A 23,104-nucleotide genomic window follows, 5' to 3' on the forward strand; every position below is an offset into this window, starting at 1 on the left:
AACAACCCTGTAAAGCAGATATTATTGCTGTGCTGTGTTGTGCTTAGTCATGTCGGACTCTTTTGTGACTCCGTGGACTGTAGCCCGCTAGGCTTCTCTGTCCACGGGATTCTCCAGGCAAGAATACTGGAGTGGGTTACTGTTTCCTCTTTCAGGGCATCTTCCCAGACCCAGGGATCAAACCCATGTCTCTAGCATTGCAGATGGATTCTTTACCGCTTGAGCCATATTGCTGCCATTTCTTAAATGGGTAAACGAAAGCTCAACAGAGGACTTGGCTCACAGAACCAGTGTGCACTGGAGTGCAGATGAACAGACTGTACAGAGGTGGGGGACCTGTGGCTCTGGGTTCTCCAGTTCTGAGCTGTGCAGGGTGATGTGGATGGGCCTGGAGGGCTTGGCTCATTTCTTTGTCTTTTAGATTTTTACAGATTTTTTTTTTAACCTTCTATATCTTGTTTACACTTTGTTGCTCCTGTTTTCGTCTGAGAAAAATTTCCAGAGAATGACTGACTTTGAAACTTTAGTATATACTCATGCCAAGGAAGGAAGCAGTCATGAGGCAGTCGTGAGTATTCTCAGTATAAACCATGTGACCAAGGCCCTGAACTCGGTAAACCCCTTCTCCTGTCCTTGCCTTGTTACTTTGGCACTTTGTCAACAGTGAGGGGAACAATAAAGTGAATACTGTAACGCTTAATCATTTTCCTGCTTATAAATGGGCTCCCATCAAAATTTCCATCCTGAGAAGGGCATTTTACAGAGCTATTTACACCTTCATTAAGATGTGGTGGATCGATTACAAAATAATTTTAGACTCACAGAACCTTCACCAGCACTTCACTTTAAATTTGAAAGTTTGGGTCCTTCCAATCTAGAAATGGTGGATTACATGGAGGCATTTTTGACATCTTAACACTGCTGTTGTTTATTTTAATTAAATTGTAACAGCCCTTTATTGAATGTCCTTTGTTTCACCAAACATTTGTAACCTTGAGACTTACTTTTGTCATACTTTGACATGGCTCTTGCACTTTCATCTGAGAAATGTTCAACAGAGAAATGCCTCTTTTCTTCCCTCTTTTCATTTCTCTTCCTCCTTCCTTCCATCTCTCTCCTCCTCCCTCTTCCTACTTATAAAATTTAAGCACAGAGAAAGTCTTCTCACCGGCCCAGTTAAGTACCATAAGTACCTAATAACACCGCATCTGCTCTTAAGTATATCAATGCAGTGTTCCTAAATGAGGTGATGTTTTACTCAAAAGTAAATTTAATCTGCCTCTGAGGTCTTATCTTTTTCAAAATTCATTTTGCCTTCCAAGAGAGTGTATTGTTTTTGGAATTTATTGGGCAGCCGTAAAGCAGAATCTATTGTGCGCTCTGTGGGGGCTCTTGCCCTTTTCCTTCTTGTCTTACCAGTAGTCTCTCCAGTCTTGTTCATTAATCTTCTTCTACTTGCTACTCTTTCATTATCCTAGGGATTTCAGATTTCTTAGTCACTCCACTGTTTTACAGACCATGTCAACACAATGATTTTATCTCATTGATCTCACATTGACCTCTCAGGCTCTTCAGTGGACTTTGCCAGAACTCCACCGTTCACTCCTTTGACAAATAACCTTGTATCTTGTAATATCTTCTTTCTTCTATTCACCTTTAGATTACTTTTGCCTTTTAACTTGTTTAAAAAAAAGTTTCTCTCCTGCTAGAAATCCAGAGGCCCCCTGCTATGGTTATCCGAGGCTCTAAGACTGGTCTTAGGTGTTGCGTCTTCGGCTTAGCAGACGTTTATAAATGCTTGCCATGACACAGGCGCGGGACATATCATGGGAATAGAGAACCTAAAGACCTAGTATTTATCTCCAAAATGTACTCGTGTCTGCAGAAGAATAAGGAAGCCACTGGAGTTGGTGGCTCTGAACGTGTCATCTGGCTGGGCAGTCTGTCATAGCGGAGTGCTTACGTCATGGCCTTATGTCTTTTAGTCTCGTACTGTTCGGTGTCCGTGCGTATGTGCATATGCGTGGCTTTGACTTGCCTTCTTAAAAAATCATGTATCTTCTTGGAAGTTACAAATAAGACCTTTAAAAATGACATCTTTAATCCTCCGCTTCACAGATGAGGAGACAGGCCTTTGTAGGCTCAGGGACTGCTGTCATGTCACACAATTAGTGGCAAAGCTGGGCAAGAGCCTGATATCTGATTTCTAGTCCAACATTTTTCTATCCAAGAACACTGTTGAAAAATTTTCTGATTCCAAATACTTTTGACTAAGGTGTGATTCCTGGTTTATTTAAAAAAAAATAAAATCTGGAAGTATTTCACTGGTGATCGCTGAAAATTTTGCAGTTGAAGCCAGTGACGGTCCATCAGGTGCCCCCTGCATGCGTGAGGATGGCTTTGTGCTTTGTGGGCATGAAGGTGTCTCTGATATTGTTTCTGTCCTTAAAGACTGTGAGATGGAGTGATTTATGAAAACTTGACCCAAACTTTCTTTTTTCTTTCTGCGCTCTTTCTTCTTTAGATCTTGTGCCTCATCCTCACTTTTTAAAAAAATTACTTTTTTTCTTTTATTGAGAAATAAAGGCCACACATTGCTGTGTAAGGCTGAGGTATACAGCGTGAAGGTTTGGTGTATGTATGTGATGAAATGATTACCATAATAAGATTAGCTAGCATCTGTCTTCTCATATAGATACAGTGAAAGGAAAGAAAAGAGACAAGAGGTTTCCATTTTTGCAGGATTCACTCTCATGTGCCCTGTGAGAGTGTTAGGTAGAACCGCCGTGTTGTGCGTTCCCTCGCTAGTGCTTTCGTCTCACAGCTGGAAGCTTATACCTGTTGACCACTTTCCTCCAGTCCCCTCTCCCCTCATCCTCCATCTCTGGTAATCACAGGTCTGATCTCTTTTTTTCTATGAGTTCAGGTTTTTATTTTAAGATTCCTCTATGGTGAGATCATATAGTATTTGTCTTAGAGAAAGACTGACTTCACTTAGCATAATTCCTTCAAGGTTCATCTGAGTGGCAAATAAATTTTTATCTTTTCATTTAGGGCTATTAGACAAACATATATTGATCTCTTAATTATGTGCCAGGCATGGGTATTAAGGATGCAGAGTGAACCCTTTCATCTAGGGGCATGCTGCCTGTGTGCTGGGGATCTACTGACAAACCATCCAATGCACACGCAGTGGTTCTCAGCCAGGCCCCCCAGGAGACATCAGGCAAGTCCGAAAACGTTGGCAGAGTCACAGCTTGGGGGGATGGGGGGTGGTGTCCTGGGCGTCCTGCTGAGTAGAGGCCAGAGATGCCACTCAGCATCCTACAGCCCACAGGACTGCTGTCTCGGCAGAGAATCACCCATCTGACCCTAGCGTCAGCAGTGTCAAGGTTGAGAAACCCAGGGCTAGGTGCTAATTGCTATGTTCAAAACAGCTTCCGTGTCTTTAGTGTCTTCTCTGCCTGGTACTGCCTGGTGATGGAGGCGTACTTTATTGTCACTCGTGGTTTGGTTTAGAGGTCTGAATTGAGTCCTGAGGACAGGGAAGGGAAGGAGGGACAGGCACACCGAGCAGAGGGGGTGGTATGGACAGCCCCCTGGAGGAGGTGACAGGAGCCCCTGGGGAACTGAAGGTTGTTGTTCATTGTGGCTACAAGTTGAGGGAGGTAAATCAAGAAAAAGAGGGTGAGGAATAGCAAAGTGGAAGCCAGAGAATGGAGGGCTTTGAATGCTACACTGTAGCATTTGGCCCTTATATAAAGGCTGCAAGAAACCCAGGACAGGTTTTAAGTTGCTGGTTACATGTTCAGATTTGTCTCTTGGAAGGTTAAATTTGGTGTTTCAATGAGCATTGATTGGAAGGAGACAGCTAGAGCTACGGAATTGATTTGGGGGCTCTTGCTATCATCGAGTAAGAAATGAGTCAAGGAAGTGACAGCGATGGGAGAATAGTTGAATTGTACAGATCTTAAGGGGCTCGAATCTGTCGGGACACTGGGGAAGGGAGGAACCAGAGTTGGGTTGTTGATTTCTGCCTTGTGGTGGCATAGACACAGACATGCAGGTCTCTTCAACAGGAACTGCAACAGGCAGAGCCCTTGGGGGATGTCTGTCCTTCCCGTCGGCTCTGGATGGTGCAGCCGCTTGGGGTACAAAGAGTGAGCCTCCCATTCCAGCATCTCCAGCACACATGGATGGAGAGAGGACAGGGCCAGTGCAGTAACACCTTCTTATGGAAGGAAGGGAGAATGGAAACACTCAGTAGCCACAGTTTCACATCCTGCTGGAGAGGATAACAGGACGCCTTTTGGTTTTGCTTTGAGAGGCTCTCCTCTCCATTGTCCTTTGTAGCTCATCTGGGTGGGTGTATAATTCATGTCTCAGCTCACACGTCACCTCCTAGGAGAACTTTTCTCTGCATTCTCAGTGTAAAGTAGGCATCCAGTTTTTAATTGTTGTAGCTATTGGCAGGGTGTGCATTATCTGTCGTCATCTGGTTCCTTTACTTCTGTTAACTTTTCCTGCTCCTCTTAGCCTGGAATGTCAGGTCACAAGGGTACGAGGGACCTTGTCTGATGTGTTCACTTTGAATCCTTAATACGTGGAATAATATGTGGCTCCGTATATTTTTTGAAAGATTGAGTAAATGAAGGAGAGAGGTGTAGAATGCTGAGGGAAAAATAGGCTTTTAGTAAAAACATTTTTTGGTGAGGGAGAGGAAGATGAATTTGGTCTTGGGTATGACACGTTTTTTTGGAATGTTTAAGTAGAGATGTCCAATAGGCCACTAAACATAAACCCAGGAAGGAGATTATAATAAAGGCAGCTAGTGTTTCTCAAGGCCTTCCTCTGTGCCAGACTGTGTTCTAAGCACTTGGTATAGTGGAGTGGTGGATCTCCAGAGGCAGAAGTTGAAGTGGAAAAAGCAGAGTGTGCATGAGAAGAAAGACAGGGACACAGTTCTGGGGAGACACCAGTATGTAAGAGGTGAGCAGAAAAAGAGGCTTCTCACAGAAAAAGCAACCCAGAGGCAGCGGGACCCTGGGAGAGTGTGGTATCTAGAAATCCAGGGAAGAAGGAGGAGAAATTACTGAATGTCTCCAAGAGATCTAAAGGGTGTCCGCAGCCTTCAGCATCAGAGCAATGATGCTGGGAAAAGTTGTTTCTGGAAACCCCAGGGAAAGAGAGGTTGAGGGTTTGAGAATTTAAAGGTGGTAATGGTGGGAGTCCGCCTACTCATGGAGGAGACACTGGAAACTCCAGTTCAGTCCCTGGGTCAGGAAGATCCCCTCGAGAAGGGAATGACAACCCACTCCAGTATTCTTGCCTGCAGAGTCCCATGGGCAGAGGAGCCTGGTGGGCTGCAGTCCATGGGGTCGCAAAGGGTCCGACACAGCTGAGCAGGCATGCGCAGCAGTGGGAAAGGGCTCGCAGAGACGTGGAGTTTGAACATGCAGTTGGGGGAGACATTTGTTACTCAGTGGTTCCTGGGGAGGTGAGGGTTGATGGCAGCTGGAGGTGGGGAGGTGTATCTTTCAGACAGTTTCTTTTTACTTCCCCGAATGTTCTGATTTTTCTTGTTCTGTCATTTTCCCAGTGGAGCCTTACTGGCTGCAATGTTGCCTGCTTGGTCAGGGTCTGCTGGGGCCTAACTGCCCATAGTTACTGACTCAGCTGCCACCAGCCACGAGGGCAAGGGTTCTACAGGGAGTTCCTTTACTATAAACTTCTTTGGGCAAGATCACCTGTTATTTTTGTATTTTTTTAAGTTACTCTGACTTCACGTGGTTGCACTTTCATTCACTTTCACTCAACCTGGTTGCAGGAAAGCCATCTTTCATAGATAACGCAGGCTGTTGGCAGTTGAAATGGCTCAGTAATATCCAAAACTGGACATTTAATAGATTTAACTTTGTTTAAGAATTTAAAAATTTGCATAAACTAACTCCCCCCTTCCCCTCCTACCAAGGGATGGAAATTAGGTTTCCAATTGGAAAAGTAAAGACTGTGTTTTTATTTTTAAATTTCATTTATTTCTTTATTTTGGGCTGTGTTGGGTTTTTGTTGCTGCACGCAGGCTTTCTCTAGTTGCGAAGAGCAGTTTTCTCATCCTGATGGCTTCTCTTGTTGCAGAGCATGGGCTCTGGGGCGTGCAGGCTTAGTTGTCTTGTGGTATGTGAAATCTTAGTCCCAGGGCCAGAGATCGAACTCATGTTGCCTGCCTTGGCAGGTGTATTCTTAACCACTGGACCCCCAGGGAAGTCCCAAGATAGTGTTTTTAGAATGCTCTGTTTAAATTGAAGTATACCTTAGTTTTCTGATACATTGATTCTAAAATGTTTTGCTTGAGGTTTTCTGAATTTCTCTCTGACTTTAACATGCCTGTAGGTAGTAGAGTGAAGTAATATAGAAAATTAAGTATTTTTTCTCTTTGTTGCTTTTGAAAGGAACATTTGAACATGTCTACATTTGATAGACATAATTTATTTGAAAAGAGTTTTATCATAGATGCTGGGTCCTAAGAAGTCCTTTCTTTTGATAATCTGTTTAAAAAAATGTGAACAAATTATATGATAGTGTGAGAAATCTACAGACATGATTATCTGGAGGTGTTAATACTAACCTTCCCTGATAGCTTAGTTGGTAAAGAATCCACCTGCAATGCGGGAGAACCCTGTTCAATTCCTGGGTCAGGAAGATCCGCTGGATAAGGGATAGGCTACCCACTCCAGTATTCTTGGGCTTCCTTTGTGGCACAGCTGGTAAAGAATCTGCCTGCAATGGGGGAGACCTGGGTTTGATCCCTGGGTTGGGAAGATTCCCTGGAGAAGGGAACGGCTACCTGCTCCAGCATTCTGGCCTGGAGAATTCCATGGATTATATAGTCCATGGGGTTGCAAAGAGTCAGACACGACTGAGCGCCTTTCACTTTAATACTAACCTAATTCATCAAATGGAGAAGGCAATGGCACCCCACTCCAGTACTCTTGCCTGGAAATCCCATGGACGGAGGAGCCTGGTAGGCTGCAGTCCATGGGGTCACAAAGAGTCAGACACGACTGAGAGACTTCACTTTCACTTTTCACTTTCATGCATTGGAGAAGGAAATGGCAACCCACTCCAGTGTTCTTGCCTGGAGAATCCCAGGGACGGGGGAGCCTGGTGGGCTGCCGTCTATGGGGTCACACAGAGTCGGAAACGACTGAAGTGACTTAGCAGCTTAGCAGCAATTCATCAAAAGGAAGAGTTAATGCTTCCAGCAAAGTTAACAGTATGTTTAGTGGGGGTATCTTAACCAGACATTTGATTCTTACTGAGACAAAGTGAAGTGTAGAGATCCTGGAAGGACAGGGTTAGAGGAGAGATGTAGTTGGACAAACTCACATGAAGTACTTGGATTTTCAGAAGCACCATCGAGTATGTGATTGATACAAAGGCATTGAGCTTCTTCAAAGATGAAACCTTTTGGTATTTCTCAGCTTTTTGTTGTGTGGACTTCTTTATACTCTTAAAATTCACTGAAGACTCCAAAGACCTTTTGTTTATAAAGATTATATTGCTTTTTACTGTATTAGAAGTTAAAACTGAAAAATTTAACATATTAACTCATTTAAAAATACCAATAAGGGGAGCTCAACTGGGTGCTTTGTGATGACCTACAGGGGTGGGGTGGGAATTGGGGAGTGGAGGGAGGTCCATTAGGAGGGGATATGTGTATATACATAGCTGACTTTTAAAAATCCATGTAAAAAACCAACAGGAAAATGGGGAAAATACAAACAAGAAAATTACTCACGCTTATGTAAATAGCTTATTTTTTATGAGAAATAACTATGTAAAAAGATTAAGAAAAATGGCACAGCTATGCGTTTTTTCCAGTCTCAATACATGACTTAATTGAAGACAGCTAGATTCTCAAATCTGCTTCTGCATCTAGTCTGTCATTTTAAATATTGTACTTTAAATCATGAGAGAGTGAGAGTAAGAATTATATCTGAGTATATATATTATACTTAGTATATATATCTTAGTATTTTCTAAGAAAATAATTTTGAGCTCTTTGACCCCTGAAAGGGTTTCAGGCTTCCTGGGATAGGGGTGGGTTTGGCCCTGGACCATGCCTTAGGAATCACTGAGCTACACTTTGCGTTTCTTGAGGGTAGAGACCATTGCCTTGGTTCCCTTTTTTTCTGGTCTGTAGGGCCTAGTAAAATATTCTTTATGTTGACACCTCAGATGTATTTACTGACACAACTCACCCCCATAAAATTCCAGGGGAGGGAAGCATCCGGTGAATCAGGACTGAGCTTCCGCTTCAGAATGCCTTTCTCCTTGATTAGTCATGCTGTAAGAGGATCCATCACAGTCCTTTAACTCAGCAGCCACAGAGGTGCCCCGGACTCTTTCCACCATCTGACGAGTTTGTAGACTGGGTTACACACCAAGATGAGTAGTGTAGGGAAACAATGTTCCCTTTCCCGCACAGCAGGTTCTAGGAAGTCTTGGAGTTGCTGGGAGAAAGAAGCGAGAATTGTTTTCTAGAAACAGAATGGAAAAGTCGGTGGAAATCTTAGGGGGCTGTGCTGGCACGTGGGATCCACTCTGCTCTCCAGGAAGAGAGAGCATATGCGTTCCTCCAGTTCGCATTTTCTGCACCAAGGCAGTGGCAGGTGGCTTGCAGAGTGAGTGGGAAGCCATAACCAATGCTCTGAGTAACAGCGTTTCCATTTGCCAAATGTTATGTTACTCTTCTCCAGGCCTAGAGTAGAAATATGCAAACTTAGACTGAAAATATGCATACTGTTAGTGTTAAGTTTTCAGACTTTTGAAAAAATATAGGTAAACAATATCAAAAGGTATCTTTCAAGTCATGTGGCAAATTTTGCATCAAACAAATACCTGTACAACTTACAGAGTTTGTATTGGAGCAGATTTACTGACCAGCTACTTCAGGACATATCTTCTCACGTACAGTAGCATAGACACGGTTGCTTTCGCATCCGACTTGCAAAGATGAAAGCAGAAGCATTTAAAAAGCGTGATTTTGTTTGCTTTATCTGAATGAGTTGGTGGCGTTTTCTAACTGCTTGCCTCTCGGGCGCATAAGTCATCGTGGGACGTTCTTACTAATAGTCTCTGAACTTCTTTCCCTGTCCTTTTCTTCCGGGCCGTTTATCGCTGCCTTTAGCGCTTCAGCATGGAAGGGATCTCAAATGTCATTCAGAATGGCCTCCGCCACACCTTTGGAAATTCAGGTGGAGAGAAACAGGTGCTCAGTTATCCTTATTTTCTCATTCTCTGCTTTTTCATTCGCTGTGTAAGTTAAGGTCCTGAAAGCTGGCAGTCTTACTAATTTACTAAGACTATTGCTTAAACGAGAGAAATGAAAGTTCATTATATTTACAGCCTTGATAAAGCATAGTATTTCCCTTTAGGAAAAAGCATTTTTCAAATTGGACAATAAATGCATTCTTAATACATGTTTTAGAGCTCTATTTTTCACTCTTACTTTTAAACAGATATGAATGTATTGATTTAATGAATTGCATGCATAGAATATATAGTTGTGAAAATAACTAAACTAGAATATGCTACTGTAATTCTGAACGTTTAAGAAACAAGATCTCTTTTGATATTTGGCAAAACTAATACAATTATGTAAAGTTTAAAAATAAAATTAAAAAAAAAAAAAGAAACAAGATCTCATCGGCGGGGAAGGAAAGCCAGATGTTGGTATCATTTAGACTATAGTTCTAGGTCAAACTGTCTAGAATTTACCTACTTTTAAATGAAATTCATTTGTTTTTAAGATGTATCATGTGGCCAGTCAACTCCATTGTCCCCTGAATGAGGCATGAGAGATTATTAGTATAAAATCACCCATGGATATAAATATATAGTAAAATGTGTAATGTTATTTATAGTGTTAGTTATATTAACCTTTTTTTTTTAATATAATGACTTAAGGAATGTCACGAGCATAGGAAACACATCTATATTGAGTGTGCTTAGTATTACCTTTCACAATTGAAACCTTCACATTAAAAAGAAAACTTCTTTACTTCATAAGTGAAGATTGGGAAAGTCCGCAGAGTGTATATAGCTCGTAGGCAGTTTATCAGAGTAAGGCATTTGAGCCTAGGCTTTTACCGCAGATAGTTCTGCTTTGCTCAAGAAGAGAAATAACTGCTTTGCTCAAGAAGAGAAATAACCAACTTTAAATAATTCTTCACACTGGCATTTGCAACTCAGAAGTGGGCTCCATTAAGGGACGGTTGATTTTTTTTTTTTTAATTTTAATGCCTCTCACTTCTCAAACTCACAAAATAGCAGAATACCTTCCAGACTGACCCAGCATGTGGGAGTGGGGCAGGAAGGCCTGAAAGTGTGGTCAGACAGCACGCATGCCACATGTGGCTTCCTGGTCCTCCTTCAAGTGGCCTGACTTGCATGCTATTAGTGATGCCCCAGAAGGACATGTTTCTGGCTTCCTGGGTATTCTTTACAAAGAAACGTTTTCGGTTATACAACTGGGCATCACCTTGCAGAGGCCTACACCAAAAAGATGGTGGAAATTAAGTTTCTTAAATATTGACTAATTCATTGTAAGCAGTTATTGTTAAGCAGTTCTATTTTGTTTTTTGATTATGCATGGGATAAAATTGCTCAAAGAGGATTAGGAATAGAGCTGAGAGTCAGGACTGGGGCTAAATATTGGGTGCACCTGGAGATTCCAAGTTAAAAAAAAACAAACTAGCAGATCTCTAGATAAACACATGCAAAATACATTGAGCTATACATTTTTTTTTGGTGGAGTGGTCAGAAGAGAATCTGGACAATAAGTTTTAGATTATGCTTTCATGGGACATAGTTATAGAACATTAGTGATACTTGTGAGCCTTATAGTAGAGAACCAGAGAGTTTGTCTCAATATCAGACATGAATTTTCATTATTTATTAGGCCCGTTTCTCTTTCTTCACTTTGCTCTTTTCCTTTAATACCTTTACGCATTTATAACTACTTACACAATAATTTAAAATAACAGTAATGCATCTCTAAAATTACTTGAGTTTTTCTGTTTTAGCTTTTGGAGAAAGCTGGAATGCACTTTTAAAATTGTCAACTTACCCATGTGACTGTATTGTTCAACCAGGAAAAAATGGTCTGAAACAATCATTTAACTGCTGGGAACTATTTTGTTATGCAGAATGGTTATGTAGTTGCATTTAAATTACCATTTCAAAAATGTGTTGAAATATGCAAGGAGAATGTTAGATAAGACTTCACTTTAACAATGAACAAATTGGGCAGATCACCCTCCCACACCTCCTTCTGTGAAATTTTCAGTAACTGAAAGGAGAGAGAGTAGATATTTATGTAAACAGTGGGCTTGTATGAAATAGAGGTGGGCAAAAAAAATGAGCTCTGGTTGAGATAGTAAGATACCTGTGTTCATTGTTAAAGTGGCTCATGTTTCATGTTATAAAACAAACCTTCTAGTAACTATATCACATTTTTACAGAGAAGGAATGCAGATTCAAGTGACTTTTTTTTTTTTTTTTAACTTGGCAGTACTTGACAACAGTCATTCCTTATGAGAAAAAAAATGGACCACCATCTGTTGAAGATCTTCAGATATTAACAAAAAGTAAGCAAAGATGAAATTAAACTGTTACCTTATTTACTTTTGCTGATTCTGAACACTTATTTTAATTGTTGCTGATGTTTTATTTTGTCAGTTTAGGGTAGCATATGATGGATCTCATCATTTATTCTTTCGAGAAGGAAAACGTAAATGGCTGTGACATCAAATCCAACTCTCACTCTAGAGCTGATTTGTATTTTTCCTGATTTTCTTTATTTTATTTTTTAACTTTACAATATTGTATTGGTTTTGCCATATATCAAAATGAATCCGCCACAGGTATACATGTGTTCCCCATCCTGAACCCTCCTCCCTCCTCCCTCCCCATACCATCCCTCTGGGTCGTCCCAGTGCACCAGCCCCAAACATCCAGTATCGTGCATCAAACCTGGACTGGCGACTTGTTTGATATATGATATTATATATGTTTCAATGCCATTCTCCCAAATCATCCCACCCTCTCCCTCTCCCACAGAGTCCAAAAGACTGTTCTATACATCAGTGTCTCTTTTGCTGTCTCGTATACAGGGTTATTGTTACCATCTTTCTAATTTCCATGTATATGCGTTAGTATAGTATATTGGTGTTTTTCTTTCTGGCTTACTTCACTCTGTATAATAGGCTCCAGTTTCATCCACCTCATTAGAACTGATTCAAATGTATTCTTTTTAATGGCTGAGTAATACTCCATTGTGTATATGTACCACAGCTTTCTTATCCATTCATCTGCTGATGGACATCTAGGTTGCTTCCATGTCCTAGCTATGATAAACAGTGCTGCGATGAACATTGGGGTACACGTGTCTCTTTCAATTCTGGTTTCCTCAGTGTGTATGCCCAGCAGTGGGATTGCTGGATCATAAGGCAGTTCTGTTTCCAGTTTTTTAAGGAATCTCCACACTGTTCTCCATAGTGGCTGTACTAGTTTGCATTCCCACCAACAGTGTAAGAGGGTTCCCTTTTCTCCACATGCTCTCCAGCATTTATTGCTTGTAGACATTTGGATCACAGCCATTCTGACTGGCATGAAATGGTACCTCATAGTGGTTTTGATTTGCATTTCTCTGATAATGAGTGATGTTGAGCATCTTTTCATGTGTTTGTTAGCCATCTGTGTCGTCTTTGGAGAAATGTCTATTTAGTTCTTTGGCCCATTTTTTGATTGGGTCATTTATTTTTCTGGAATTGAGCTGCAGGAGTTGCTTGTATATTTTTGAGATTAGTTGTTTGTCAGTTGCTTCATTTGCTATTATTTTCTCCCATTCTGAAGGCTGCCTTTTCACCTTGCGTATAGTTTCCTTTGTTGTGCAGAAGCTTTTAAGTTTAATTAGGTACCATTTGTTTATTTTTGCTTTTATTTCCAATATTCTGGGAGGTGGGTCATAGAGGATCCTGCTGTGATGTATGTCGGAGAGTGTTTTGCCTGTGTTCTTCTCTAGGAGTTTTATAGTTTCTGGTCTTACGTTTAGATCTTTAATCCATTTTGAGTTTATTTTTGTGTATGGTGTTAGAAAGTGCTCTAGTTTCATTCTTTTACAAGTGGTTGACCAGTTTTCCCAGCGCCACTTGTTAAAGAGATTGTCTTTAATCCATTGTATATTCTTGCCTCCTTTGTCAAAGATAAGGTGTCCATAGGTGCGTGGATTTATCTCTGGGCTTTCTATTTTGTTCCATTGATCTATATTTCTGTCTTTGTGCCAGTACCATACTGTCTTGATGACTGTGGCTTTGTAGTAGAGCCTGAAGTCAGGCAGGTTGATTCCTCCAGTTCCATTTTTCTTTCTCAAGATTGCTTTGGCTATTCGAGGTTTTTTGTATTTCAATACAAATTGTGAAATTATTTGTTCTAGCTCTGTGAAGAATTTTGAAACATTTACAAGCTGAACTTTTTGGGGAAGAAAATGTAACTTAATTTTCCATCACCTATGGTATATTTAAGAATATTCAGTAAAATAAGTGCTTCATGGATCTTATATTAATATGACTGACAGTATCTCAGTAGGAAAGACTTAGAAGTGCAGCCTGAAACACTCCTTTCTTAGGAATGCAGAGATGAAGGTAGGTAGTTACAGGTAGAAAATAAATTGATGATAATATTTTCAGTACTTATTCACTAAGCAAGCATTTACTGAAGGCCGACCCTGGGCCATGCTGTTCTGGGCACTTGGGATACTACAGTGAACAAAGCAGACAAAAATATTCCACCTTCAATGGGCTTGCATTTTAAAAAATAATTTGTTAGACTTAAGAGACATTCAATATAATGTGTATCTATAATAGCTATAAATGAGCCCTAAATTCTGGTTCTGTCCCTGTTATTTACAGGCATCTCGGTTGGTCACAGTGAAAAATTAGGATTAACATATTTGCTCTATTTACCTCATAGCAAATAGATTAATGGACTTCCCTGGTGGCTTAGGCGGTAAAGCGTCTGTCTACAATGCGGGAGACCTGGGTTCGATCCCTGGGTCGGGAAGATCCGCTGGAGAAGGAATAGTTTGGTACAAGTCAATCACTTGGCCTTGTTTTTCTTGAAAGGATTGAATTTGCTCACCTGTTAGGTTTTTTCTAATCATAAATGTTTGTGGTGACTGTAAATTAAAGAGGGAGCCATATGAGAGAACATCACAGGAGTGGATATTAATGGTGATCTGGATTTTGGAACTTGGGGCTATGGAGGCATAGGTAGAGGGACCTTGAGGAAAGAAGTGTGTTATCTGCAAGCAGCCTGCCTGCCAACTGGAAGCTTTTTTTTTTTTTTTAGAATTAATGAATTTTTTATTGGAATTTTAGGATTGACATATTCTTTCCTTTGAACAAAACTTCAAAACATTTCAAGCTTATGTGATGCCAGTCTGTCTAGAAGAATTCACGGATTATGTGGGTGCCCAGTCCGCTATGCTTCAGGAAGAAGTTACGAGTGTCCAAGGCCACGTAGCAGGGACTCCCTGGTGGTCCAGTGGTTAAGACTCTGTGCTTCCACTAGGAGAGTGCCTAATTACAGAGCCGCCTCTTGTAATTCCCAGTCCACTGTGCTTTTTAGTGATGCTGGCTTTTGGTGTGTGATTTTATGTAGAACTGAAAACAAATCTAAAATATGATTGAAAACAGAAATACTGAACATAAGTATTTCTCTAAGAAGGGAACAGAAATACTGCCAGGAACTGCTGAGGAATCTCAACTTCTCAGATCAAGGACTAGCACATACTTGGCCAAACCAAAGTCTACATAATTTCCACATCAAAATGCCCTAGGCACAGAGTCTTAGACGATGTCTTTGTAGACTGACACAACTTGGCATTTGGGGTGAGCGAGAGTATGTACAGTGTGTAATGAGTGTCCAAGTTAGTGTACTATATACTATATCAGTATAGTAGATGGAAGGATGACCTTTACTACGAACATTTAAAAGAGTTTGTCTCTTGAAAATTTTGGGGAGAATCTGAGCCTCTGCCATTCCTACCTGTAGATACACTGCAGGGGAAGCCCTGTGGAGACAGTCAGCATTTAGATATGCAGCCTTCCTCATAAGAGCTATTGGAGGTGCAATAGTAGCTATAATGAGAATTAGAACATTGTTGGTTATGATGGTAATGATGGTCATGTTACATAGTGTGTATTATGTGCCAGACACTACTTGAAGCCCTTCATGTCTAAATTGGTAGCTTCATACTCACAATAACCCTGGGAGACAAATTAATTATTACTGTCCCTTCACAGATGAGGAGCTGGGTGGTTAAGTCACTAGCTCACAGTCCCACTGCTAGGAAGTGGCCGAGCCAGGCTTTAAACCCAGGAAGGCTGACCTGGCAGCTGCACTGGGCTGCCTTGTCACACGTCTGGGGGAGAACAGTGGGGATGCTCCGGAGAGAGTTTGAGTTGGCAGTCACTGAAAGGACAGTATTCTTCTTGGGTTTATCCGAACCCAGGTGGTCTAGATGCTTTTTAACCACTATAATAGTATCTGTGTCTTCTATTATGTCTTTGCTTAGAGATCAAATTGTCAAGGATTCTCTTTCGAATAAGGCTGACTCACCCAGGTCCCTCTGGCATTTTAAGGAGCAGGCAGCCTGGCAGGGTGCTGGCTTGATGGAAGTCTGTTCTTCATTTTATTCTTTTCTTTAAAAGTTTCTGAGGAGGCTGACAGATAATGCTCCTTGGAGAGTGCTGCTAACTCTTCATTTTTCTAAGTTTCTCCAGCTCATTAGACCTCAGCACCGAGGTTCTCCTTCCCAGAGCTCATAGAAGCGCACATTTTGGTAACTTGCTTGCCAGTATTTATGAAGACAAAAACTGAGCCTCTGTGTAATAAACCCTTTCCTGCCTCACTGTTTAGAAATTTTAAATCAAGAAAATAGCTCTCAGGTAGCTGTAATATTCTTACCTGAATGAGGACTTATTCAGCTATAATAAATTCTTGTCCATTTGCAGTTGTAAGTTTTTCATCCAGAAGATAATCAATTTGCATGAATTGGTTATACCGTGTAATTAAGACTAAGGCTAGAATGATAGAGATTGTCTGAATTTGAAATCATTGTTTTCTTTCTCCTTTTATTTTACAGTTCTCCGTGCCATGAAAGAGGATAGTGAAAAAGTCCCAAGCTTGTTAACAGACTATATACTGAAAGGTGAGTTTTTTCTTTCTTTTTTTTTTTTAAGCTTTTTATTTCATATTGGGGTAAAAAGGTGAGTTTTAGAATAGTATATGTGCAGTAGTTGCAACGTTTTGATTAGTCAATAAATGTATCATCTTGCTAATAGATTGAAAAGTAACTTCTAAATGTGCAACTTTTCTTTATTGTATTTTACAGCATGAGGATAGATATGTAACTTATTTATGCTCCCAGCATAATAAAGCATGGTTATATAAAATTTAGTTTTTATTTGAGGTCCTGGGCTGGAAATAATTTTCACAGCTAAATTATAAACATCGAGGAAGGCAGTGGAGAAAATATTATGGAGATATTGCTATAATTATGTGAGTCTTGGGTGTTGACACTGGGAGGATTTGAGAAAGGTGCCTCTGCTATCTTGGGGACAATAGAAGGAGGACAGATGAAAGCCAGTTAACCATCTCAAAGGGACTGGACGGGATAGGGTAAGGGATAGGGGAAGCAGGGAGAAAGAGAAAAAGAACGGATGTGCACAAACTGAGGGCAGGGAAGAATGAGCCGTAGATCTTACGAGAGATCCGGACCACACAGGATGGGAACAATGATGAGGCAAAGAAGACTGTGTGAGACTTCAATGACATCACCTACTTTGCTGAGGAAAGAACAAAATTTGGATAATAGAGGGACTGAAGATCTTCCTTAATTCTAGGCAAAGCTAATACTTTTGAGTGAAGTTATTTCTTTGAAAGTACCAGGTTTTCAGGTGACAGGTTTTCAGGGCAGCACAGGATGCAGCCTGTAGTACTTGGTCCAGGCTGGAGAGCAGTCCTCTCCTCTGGTCACACTTTTCTTCTCTGGGTTCTCGCTCTTCCCCATCAGGAGTTGCTAACTGAACAGAAGTTTTGGGATCTGTGAGATGTTCAGTAACTCAGATGGGACTGTTCCTCAATCACAGCTTGATATAGGAGGAGCTAGCACAAAGGAATAGTACCTAAGTATCACGGGTTAACGGGGGTAGGCAAGACTAAATTGACATGATCGTGTTTTTAAGTAAGCCGTGTTTTCTGATGGAGGGCTTTCTCTTCCTGTTGCATTCTCAATTTTCTGAAAACAAAAGCCTGACCTCTCTGTCTGCTTTTGTGTTGTGCTAGCACTGGCATGAAAGCTGGATCGTTCTGAGGTTTGTTCTTTATAGATGTGAATCAGGAATGAGATGCACATAAAGAACATGTCTTAAGTTTCAATTGGAGTGGGTTGCTAGGGTACTGCCATGAGAGCCAGGGATAGACCCAGCTTCCCAAACACCATCTGTTTTATCATCAGACTTCATGGGAGAATTGTATGACCCAGAGAGCAGAGTGCTCTTGGGCGGGGGCGGGGTGGGGGAGTGATTTTTGCTTTTTTCCCTGAAAACCCAGGACTGTAACTGTGACCCTGCCCTGCCTCAAGCTTCCCCTCCGCCCCACTGCCCCGTCCCGGTGACCCAGTTGCCCGCCCCACCTGCCAGCCCACCTCTAGGTAAAGTGTACCAGCTGCTGACAAGCTGCTTGTGTCCATGTGTTGTGGTCTTGGCTTTGTATTGTAAGGACTGGGTGGAGAAGAAGCTGGGGTTCAGACTAAGGAGTGACTCGATAGCCCAAGAAAATGAAGAGGGGAGGGTAACACACTCAGAGGTGTTCACATGCTTGGGAAGGTGAGGATAGAAGGCGATTCAGAATGCTCTTTTCCACCCATTCTGGAAATCCACAGCCAGTTAGTGATTTCTCTTCCTTGGGGATCAGTAGAACACTTTACCTGGGAAGGGGGTATTGTTCAGGGGAGAACTCTTCATCCCTTTTCTTGGTGGGACTTTCTCCTTGTTTTTAATGCCGGTGACTATGGGTGGCGTGTGTATGTGTTTGTGTGTGAGTCGCTTGGTCATGTCTGTTTAAGGGAAAACTCTTCATCCCCTTTCTTGGTGCGACTTTCTCCTTGTTTTTAACACCGGTGACTATGGGTTGCGTGTGTGTGTTAGTCGCTTTGTCGTGTCTGACTCTTTGCGACCCCATGGACTGTAGCCCACCAGGCGCCTCTGTCCATGGGGATTCTCCAGGCAAGGATACTGGAGTGGGTTGCCATGCCCTCCTCCAGGGGATCTTCCTGACCCAGGGATCAAACCCACGTCTCGTATATCCCCTGCATTGGCAGGTGGGTTCTTTACCCATAGCCACCTGGGAAGCCTGGCTGCCTACATATACCACCTTAATTTCAATGCGAAGGTGACAAGTGAAAGAAGGTAGAAAAGTGGCCTCATTTGACCTAAGATGGGGTGGGTGCTTTATGAACTATTAAGCTTCTCTTTCTCACAACTGCTTAATCACGCCACTGCAGCCTGCTCTATCCCAGCCCTCAACAGCTGTACCAAAGGCTAGTGTAGCTCTGGCTGCCACTGTGCTGATCCAAGATAGGAGGAAAGTGGTGTGCAGAAACTTGCTTCCTTCTTTGACTTCACCAGTTAGCTGTCTGCCGTGTTACAAGCCTCCAACAAGGCTGTTATAGGTTTGTATCTCTAAGTGGTACCCTGAGAGACATGACCTCTTGGCATCTCATTTCTGGACAATCTAATCAGTGTGTCTTGAGAAAACTTTTCGTTGTTGGGTATAACCTTTGATACCTTAAAAAAAATGCTACTATAGATACGTATTAATGTTTAATTTTGTTTAATGGCGTTTTTTATATACATATAGAATGTATATAAAATGCATATACATATAAATGTATATAAATATATATATATACATCTTTGTAATGTATACAAAATATGCATTTCTATTCAAAAGTTTTTTCTTCTTCCTCCTCTAGTTCTGTGTCCTACATAGGGCAGCATCACTTCAGGAACAGCTTTATCCTTCGTGGGCAACAAGCTACAATTCCTACAGCATTATTCTGAAAGCTGGCTACTATTACCTTCCTGCTGTTGGAAACTCAGGACACTTGAATTTGGGTTTGTGGTTCAGTATTACTAGATCATGCCTGCTCTAATTCTTTGTATCTTGAACTGAGAGAACCATGGCACTATTTTGGATTCTGGAGTTTTTTTTGTTAAATACTAACAATTCTGAGCTCTTCCCCGGCTCTGTAGCGTAAGGGGGAGAGATGTTCACTGTGCACACGCAGCTGTATTTTTCATTAACGGACAGAACGTCTGAGTTTTTACGGCTTTCTAGATCTAAACTGCACTCACTCAAGAACTAGATTAAAGCATTGAGAGATTTATACTATAGCTGTTCTTCGGTGATGGCAAGAACCAACACTGATTTTTTTTTTTTTTTTAAGAGAACTGTCAGTATAAACATTACCTACCAGTATTGTCCAGAGAGACTGAAACCTGGGGTTTCTGGAAGAAGGGAAACCATAATATACATTATCTTGGCTCAATACTTTGTCAAAATCAAAACACCTGGAGATGGTCGATATTAAGGCTTGCTGCGTGTCTCACCATTGTTCAAGTTTTAACCATTAAGCTGACATTCACTTTCAGAATCTTGAATTGTTTAACTTTTGAGGTTCCCATGTTTCATTTCACATGTCTGTGAAAAAGTGTCCTTAAAAGGAATTGGTGTCTTTTAAGGTGCTGCATATGCTGCAGCAGTGCCTGCTCCCTGTTACTATCGTATTGTATTCATGCCTGTGTTTTCCTCAAGCACTAATTCTAGGAACAGCTACTCATGGATCCATCCCTAGTCATGAAACACCTTTGCCAGTTCCAATCAATTCCATTTAATAAATGTTGGAAAAAAAGTAGCATACATTTGAGAATTTTGAGTTTTGGTTTTTATTAAACTTTTCTTCCCTTAACCATGCTGCATTCCTCCCTTTGCTATTCCACACACTGTCTTATTACAGAGCGTGAGCTGGTGAAGTCTTGATTAGCCTCATGCTAAGTGGGGGTGCGGGGGTGGGGAGAGGGGCATTTTTCAGATAGGGATAAGCTACTGTGGAATGACATAAGTCTCGTCTTTTCCTGTGTCTGTGAAACATTCCTGACAGCCTCTTCCCAGCACCAACATGAATGTAAGTAGAGTCTAATTAGCCGTCGGACTTTTCAGATCCCACTTAAAACATCTGTTGAGTGTACAGAGCCCACTGTGTTCCTCGCTCTGCTCAGTAAAACAGGAAGACGGCAACAGGTCAGTTTGGAGTTTGATGCCAGCAGAGCATGTCAGCCTTGCGCTAGGGCTGTGTGGAAGTGGAGACAGTTCCTTGTTTTACTCGTGTCTTCATAGTGAATATGTGAACAGTGTGTCCCATGCTCTTGAACTGATGAAGATTCTTACCAATAGAACTGCCATACAAGAGGGCAGACTAAGTGCAAAAGAGCTGTCTTCTGAAGCCACTCAACAGTAGTCTGTTTATAGTTCCTTCTTAAGTTGATGCATCTGAACTGTATGAAAAGAATGCTATTTTTTATGATCAACTCAAAGTCCCTTTTTAATGAGGGTTCCCTGATTTTCCTTGGTAACCTCATTACTCCTCAGCAGTAAACCCTAGAGTTTCCCACTGCAGGTCTTTTCCTACACATGATGGATGACACTAATGATGAGACGGGCATATTTGATTGGTGACTGACAACAGGTAGGTTTTAAATTTCCCTCACAGCAGCCTCCCTGGGCTGTACACTTGGCGGTGGGCACTGGGGTCCGGGGATGCCCCTTTTTTGTCTCACAAGTATTTCTTGGGAAAGGCCTGCCTTCTGAGCAAAGCAATGGGGCTGTTTGTGATGCTGGAGATTCATGGAACTGGCAACCTTAAAATAAAAGGATGAGTCATCTTTCACATCTCAGACAGAATCTTTCTGAAAGCGACATCATGTGATTTGGATTCAAAGTGTTTATTTGCTGCCAAGAATCAAGTTGCAGGTAATCCTCTTACAGCCTTGTTTTTTGAAGAAAACAAACTGTAGAACTGCAGTGCACTCCAAGTGCCATATATCTATTTTATTCTTCAGGAAATTATATTTTTCTTTTACAGAGCACAACAGGAACCAAAGTAAAAGAGTAATAGATACAGCACTCAGGATAAATCAAATCTTTAAAATAATAATAAAAAAAATTTACACCTTGTCCTATATCCTGTTAGTATTTTCATAATATGGCCATGATTGAAAAAAACAAAAAGCAAGCATTTACAATTTTTTGATAGACTTTTTGTGCCAGGAATGGTTAATTGTCAACAAAAATTTATACTAATCAGGCTGATGTAAATCTATTTTGGTAGCATATCATTAACAAATTTATTTTGGAGATAGATAAAAATATTGCCCCTTGATAATAAATCTTTTTTTTTTTCTTTGATGCAAACAGCTAGAACACCTTTTTCTTTTCCTTTTTTTTTTGATATTCTAAGACAAAAGAAATGGTTAATCTTCAGATTAATAAATTAGGTCATTATAATAATAAATTAATTTTTTTTAAAGTTCAGCAACCTCTGTCCAAGTATTTACAACAATACTTGAAAGTTCCTTTACAAAACAGAACACGTTTTCTTTTCACATTAAGCATACTGGGTATCTGTGTCTTTCACAACAAGCATTTTTAAAAGAAAAAAAAAATCAATGCAACAAATGGGTAATTAGTATAAAAGTGCTAAGAGCTGTTTGAAAAGTTTAACACTATAGTATACAGTCAGTTATATCTGAGGCAAACTACAACAAACTTCCAGCTTCTTATGGACAATATTCCAGTAGTTGTTTCAAACAGTTGTTTGAAAGAAGAAAAAGAAATCCAGGAGCTGATTAGTGATGCAGCTAAAACTGCCATCGATGTCTCTGGCCAGTGAGCGAATTGAAAACCGAAAGCAAATCCAAATGAGGAAGAATTTAATAAAGGAATACCTTCTCCATGGCAGGTATGGGGCGGACTGCTCAAGGCGTGTGCATACACACACATACACTCACACTCACACACACATTTCTCTTCCCAACTAAACTGCAGGTAGAATGAGATTTTGTGTTAGTCAACAATTTGTGATGGAATGCCTGTTTGTTTTTGTTCTGGTTAAAATCTCATAAAAATACATTCAACAGGAAAACATAAAATTGTATGTGTATAATATATATGCATATATATTATACACACACGCACACAAATACTTTTGTTTTTCTGAAGCATAAGAGTTACATAAATATTCCTATAATTGCTAGTTTAAAGAGGCATAATTTTTTTTTTGAGCTTCAACCAAGGTGCTTGAATAATATACAATTAAAATGAAGTAGTTTCTATTTTGTAGATTCAGTATATAAGAAGGAAAAAAAAATATCCCCAAACAGTCTTTTTTTTTTAAAAAAAGTTTCTTTTTAAGCTAGAGCTTCAACGAAAACTATGAACAACCAACAACAGAACAGAAGAAAGCGACAACAAGGAAGTGTAGCCCTGGAAACGCCTGGTGACCTCACCCTCTCCTCCTTCCTGCCATGTGGCCGGCAGAAAAGCTCCAGTGCTCACATCAAGAAACGACTCAGGTCCTGATCATCTGCTGACTCTGCTAGGAACTGGTTGATTGGCTCGGAAGAAAAAAGAAAGCAGCAAAAAGTATAACTGTGTAGATCCTTAATCACCCGCTTTAGAGAAACGTGGCTACCCCACGCCTCCTGCTTCCTCACTGCCTACTGCAGCTGTGACTGTATAGAAAAGAAGCGTGTGGCCTGAGGCCTGGGATGGCTATCAAAAGGGTCTGGTGCTTTTGTCTGGTAGTCTAAGGTGGTTACAGGCAGAAGGATCGCAAGGCCTGTTTTCCTGCTCGCTCAGGCCTGAGCTTTGCAACAACCAGTGCAGTCTTCCAAGCAACAGGAAAGGATATCCTCTG

General features: G+C 41.0%; 2 protein-coding genes across 5 annotated transcripts in view; one reads left to right on the plus strand and one right to left on the minus strand.

The window, feature by feature from the left end:
* FEZ2 (fasciculation and elongation protein zeta 2 (zygin II)) overlaps positions 1-20,049 on the plus strand; it is a 48,890-nt gene extending 28,841 nt beyond the window's left edge. The window contains exons 7-10 of the mRNA XM_010838622.1: positions 9,191-9,271; positions 11,576-11,651; positions 16,211-16,276; positions 19,103-20,049. Of these exons, the coding sequence (XP_010836924.1) occupies positions 9,191-9,271; positions 11,576-11,651; positions 16,211-16,276; positions 19,103-19,119 (240 nt within the window). The 3' untranslated portion in view covers positions 19,120-20,049. The remainder of the gene's footprint in view (positions 1-9,190; positions 9,272-11,575; positions 11,652-16,210; positions 16,277-19,102) is intronic.
* A 1,069-nt stretch (positions 20,050-21,118) lies between these two features.
* CRIM1 (cysteine rich transmembrane BMP regulator 1 (chordin-like)) overlaps positions 21,119-23,104 on the minus strand; it is a 190,828-nt gene continuing 188,842 nt past the window's right edge. For all 4 annotated transcript variants that reach the window (XM_010838618.1, XM_010838619.1, XM_010838617.1 and 1 more), the window contains one exon: positions 21,119-23,099. The gene's annotated coding sequence lies outside the window, so the exon portion shown is untranslated. The remainder of the gene's footprint in view (positions 23,100-23,104) is intronic.

This window comes from Bison bison, unplaced genomic scaffold, assembly GCF_000754665.1.
Source record: "Bison bison bison isolate TAMUID 2011002044 unplaced genomic scaffold, Bison_UMD1.0 scf7180017864100, whole genome shotgun sequence".
Lineage (NCBI taxonomy): Eukaryota > Metazoa > Chordata > Mammalia > Artiodactyla > Bovidae > Bison > Bison bison.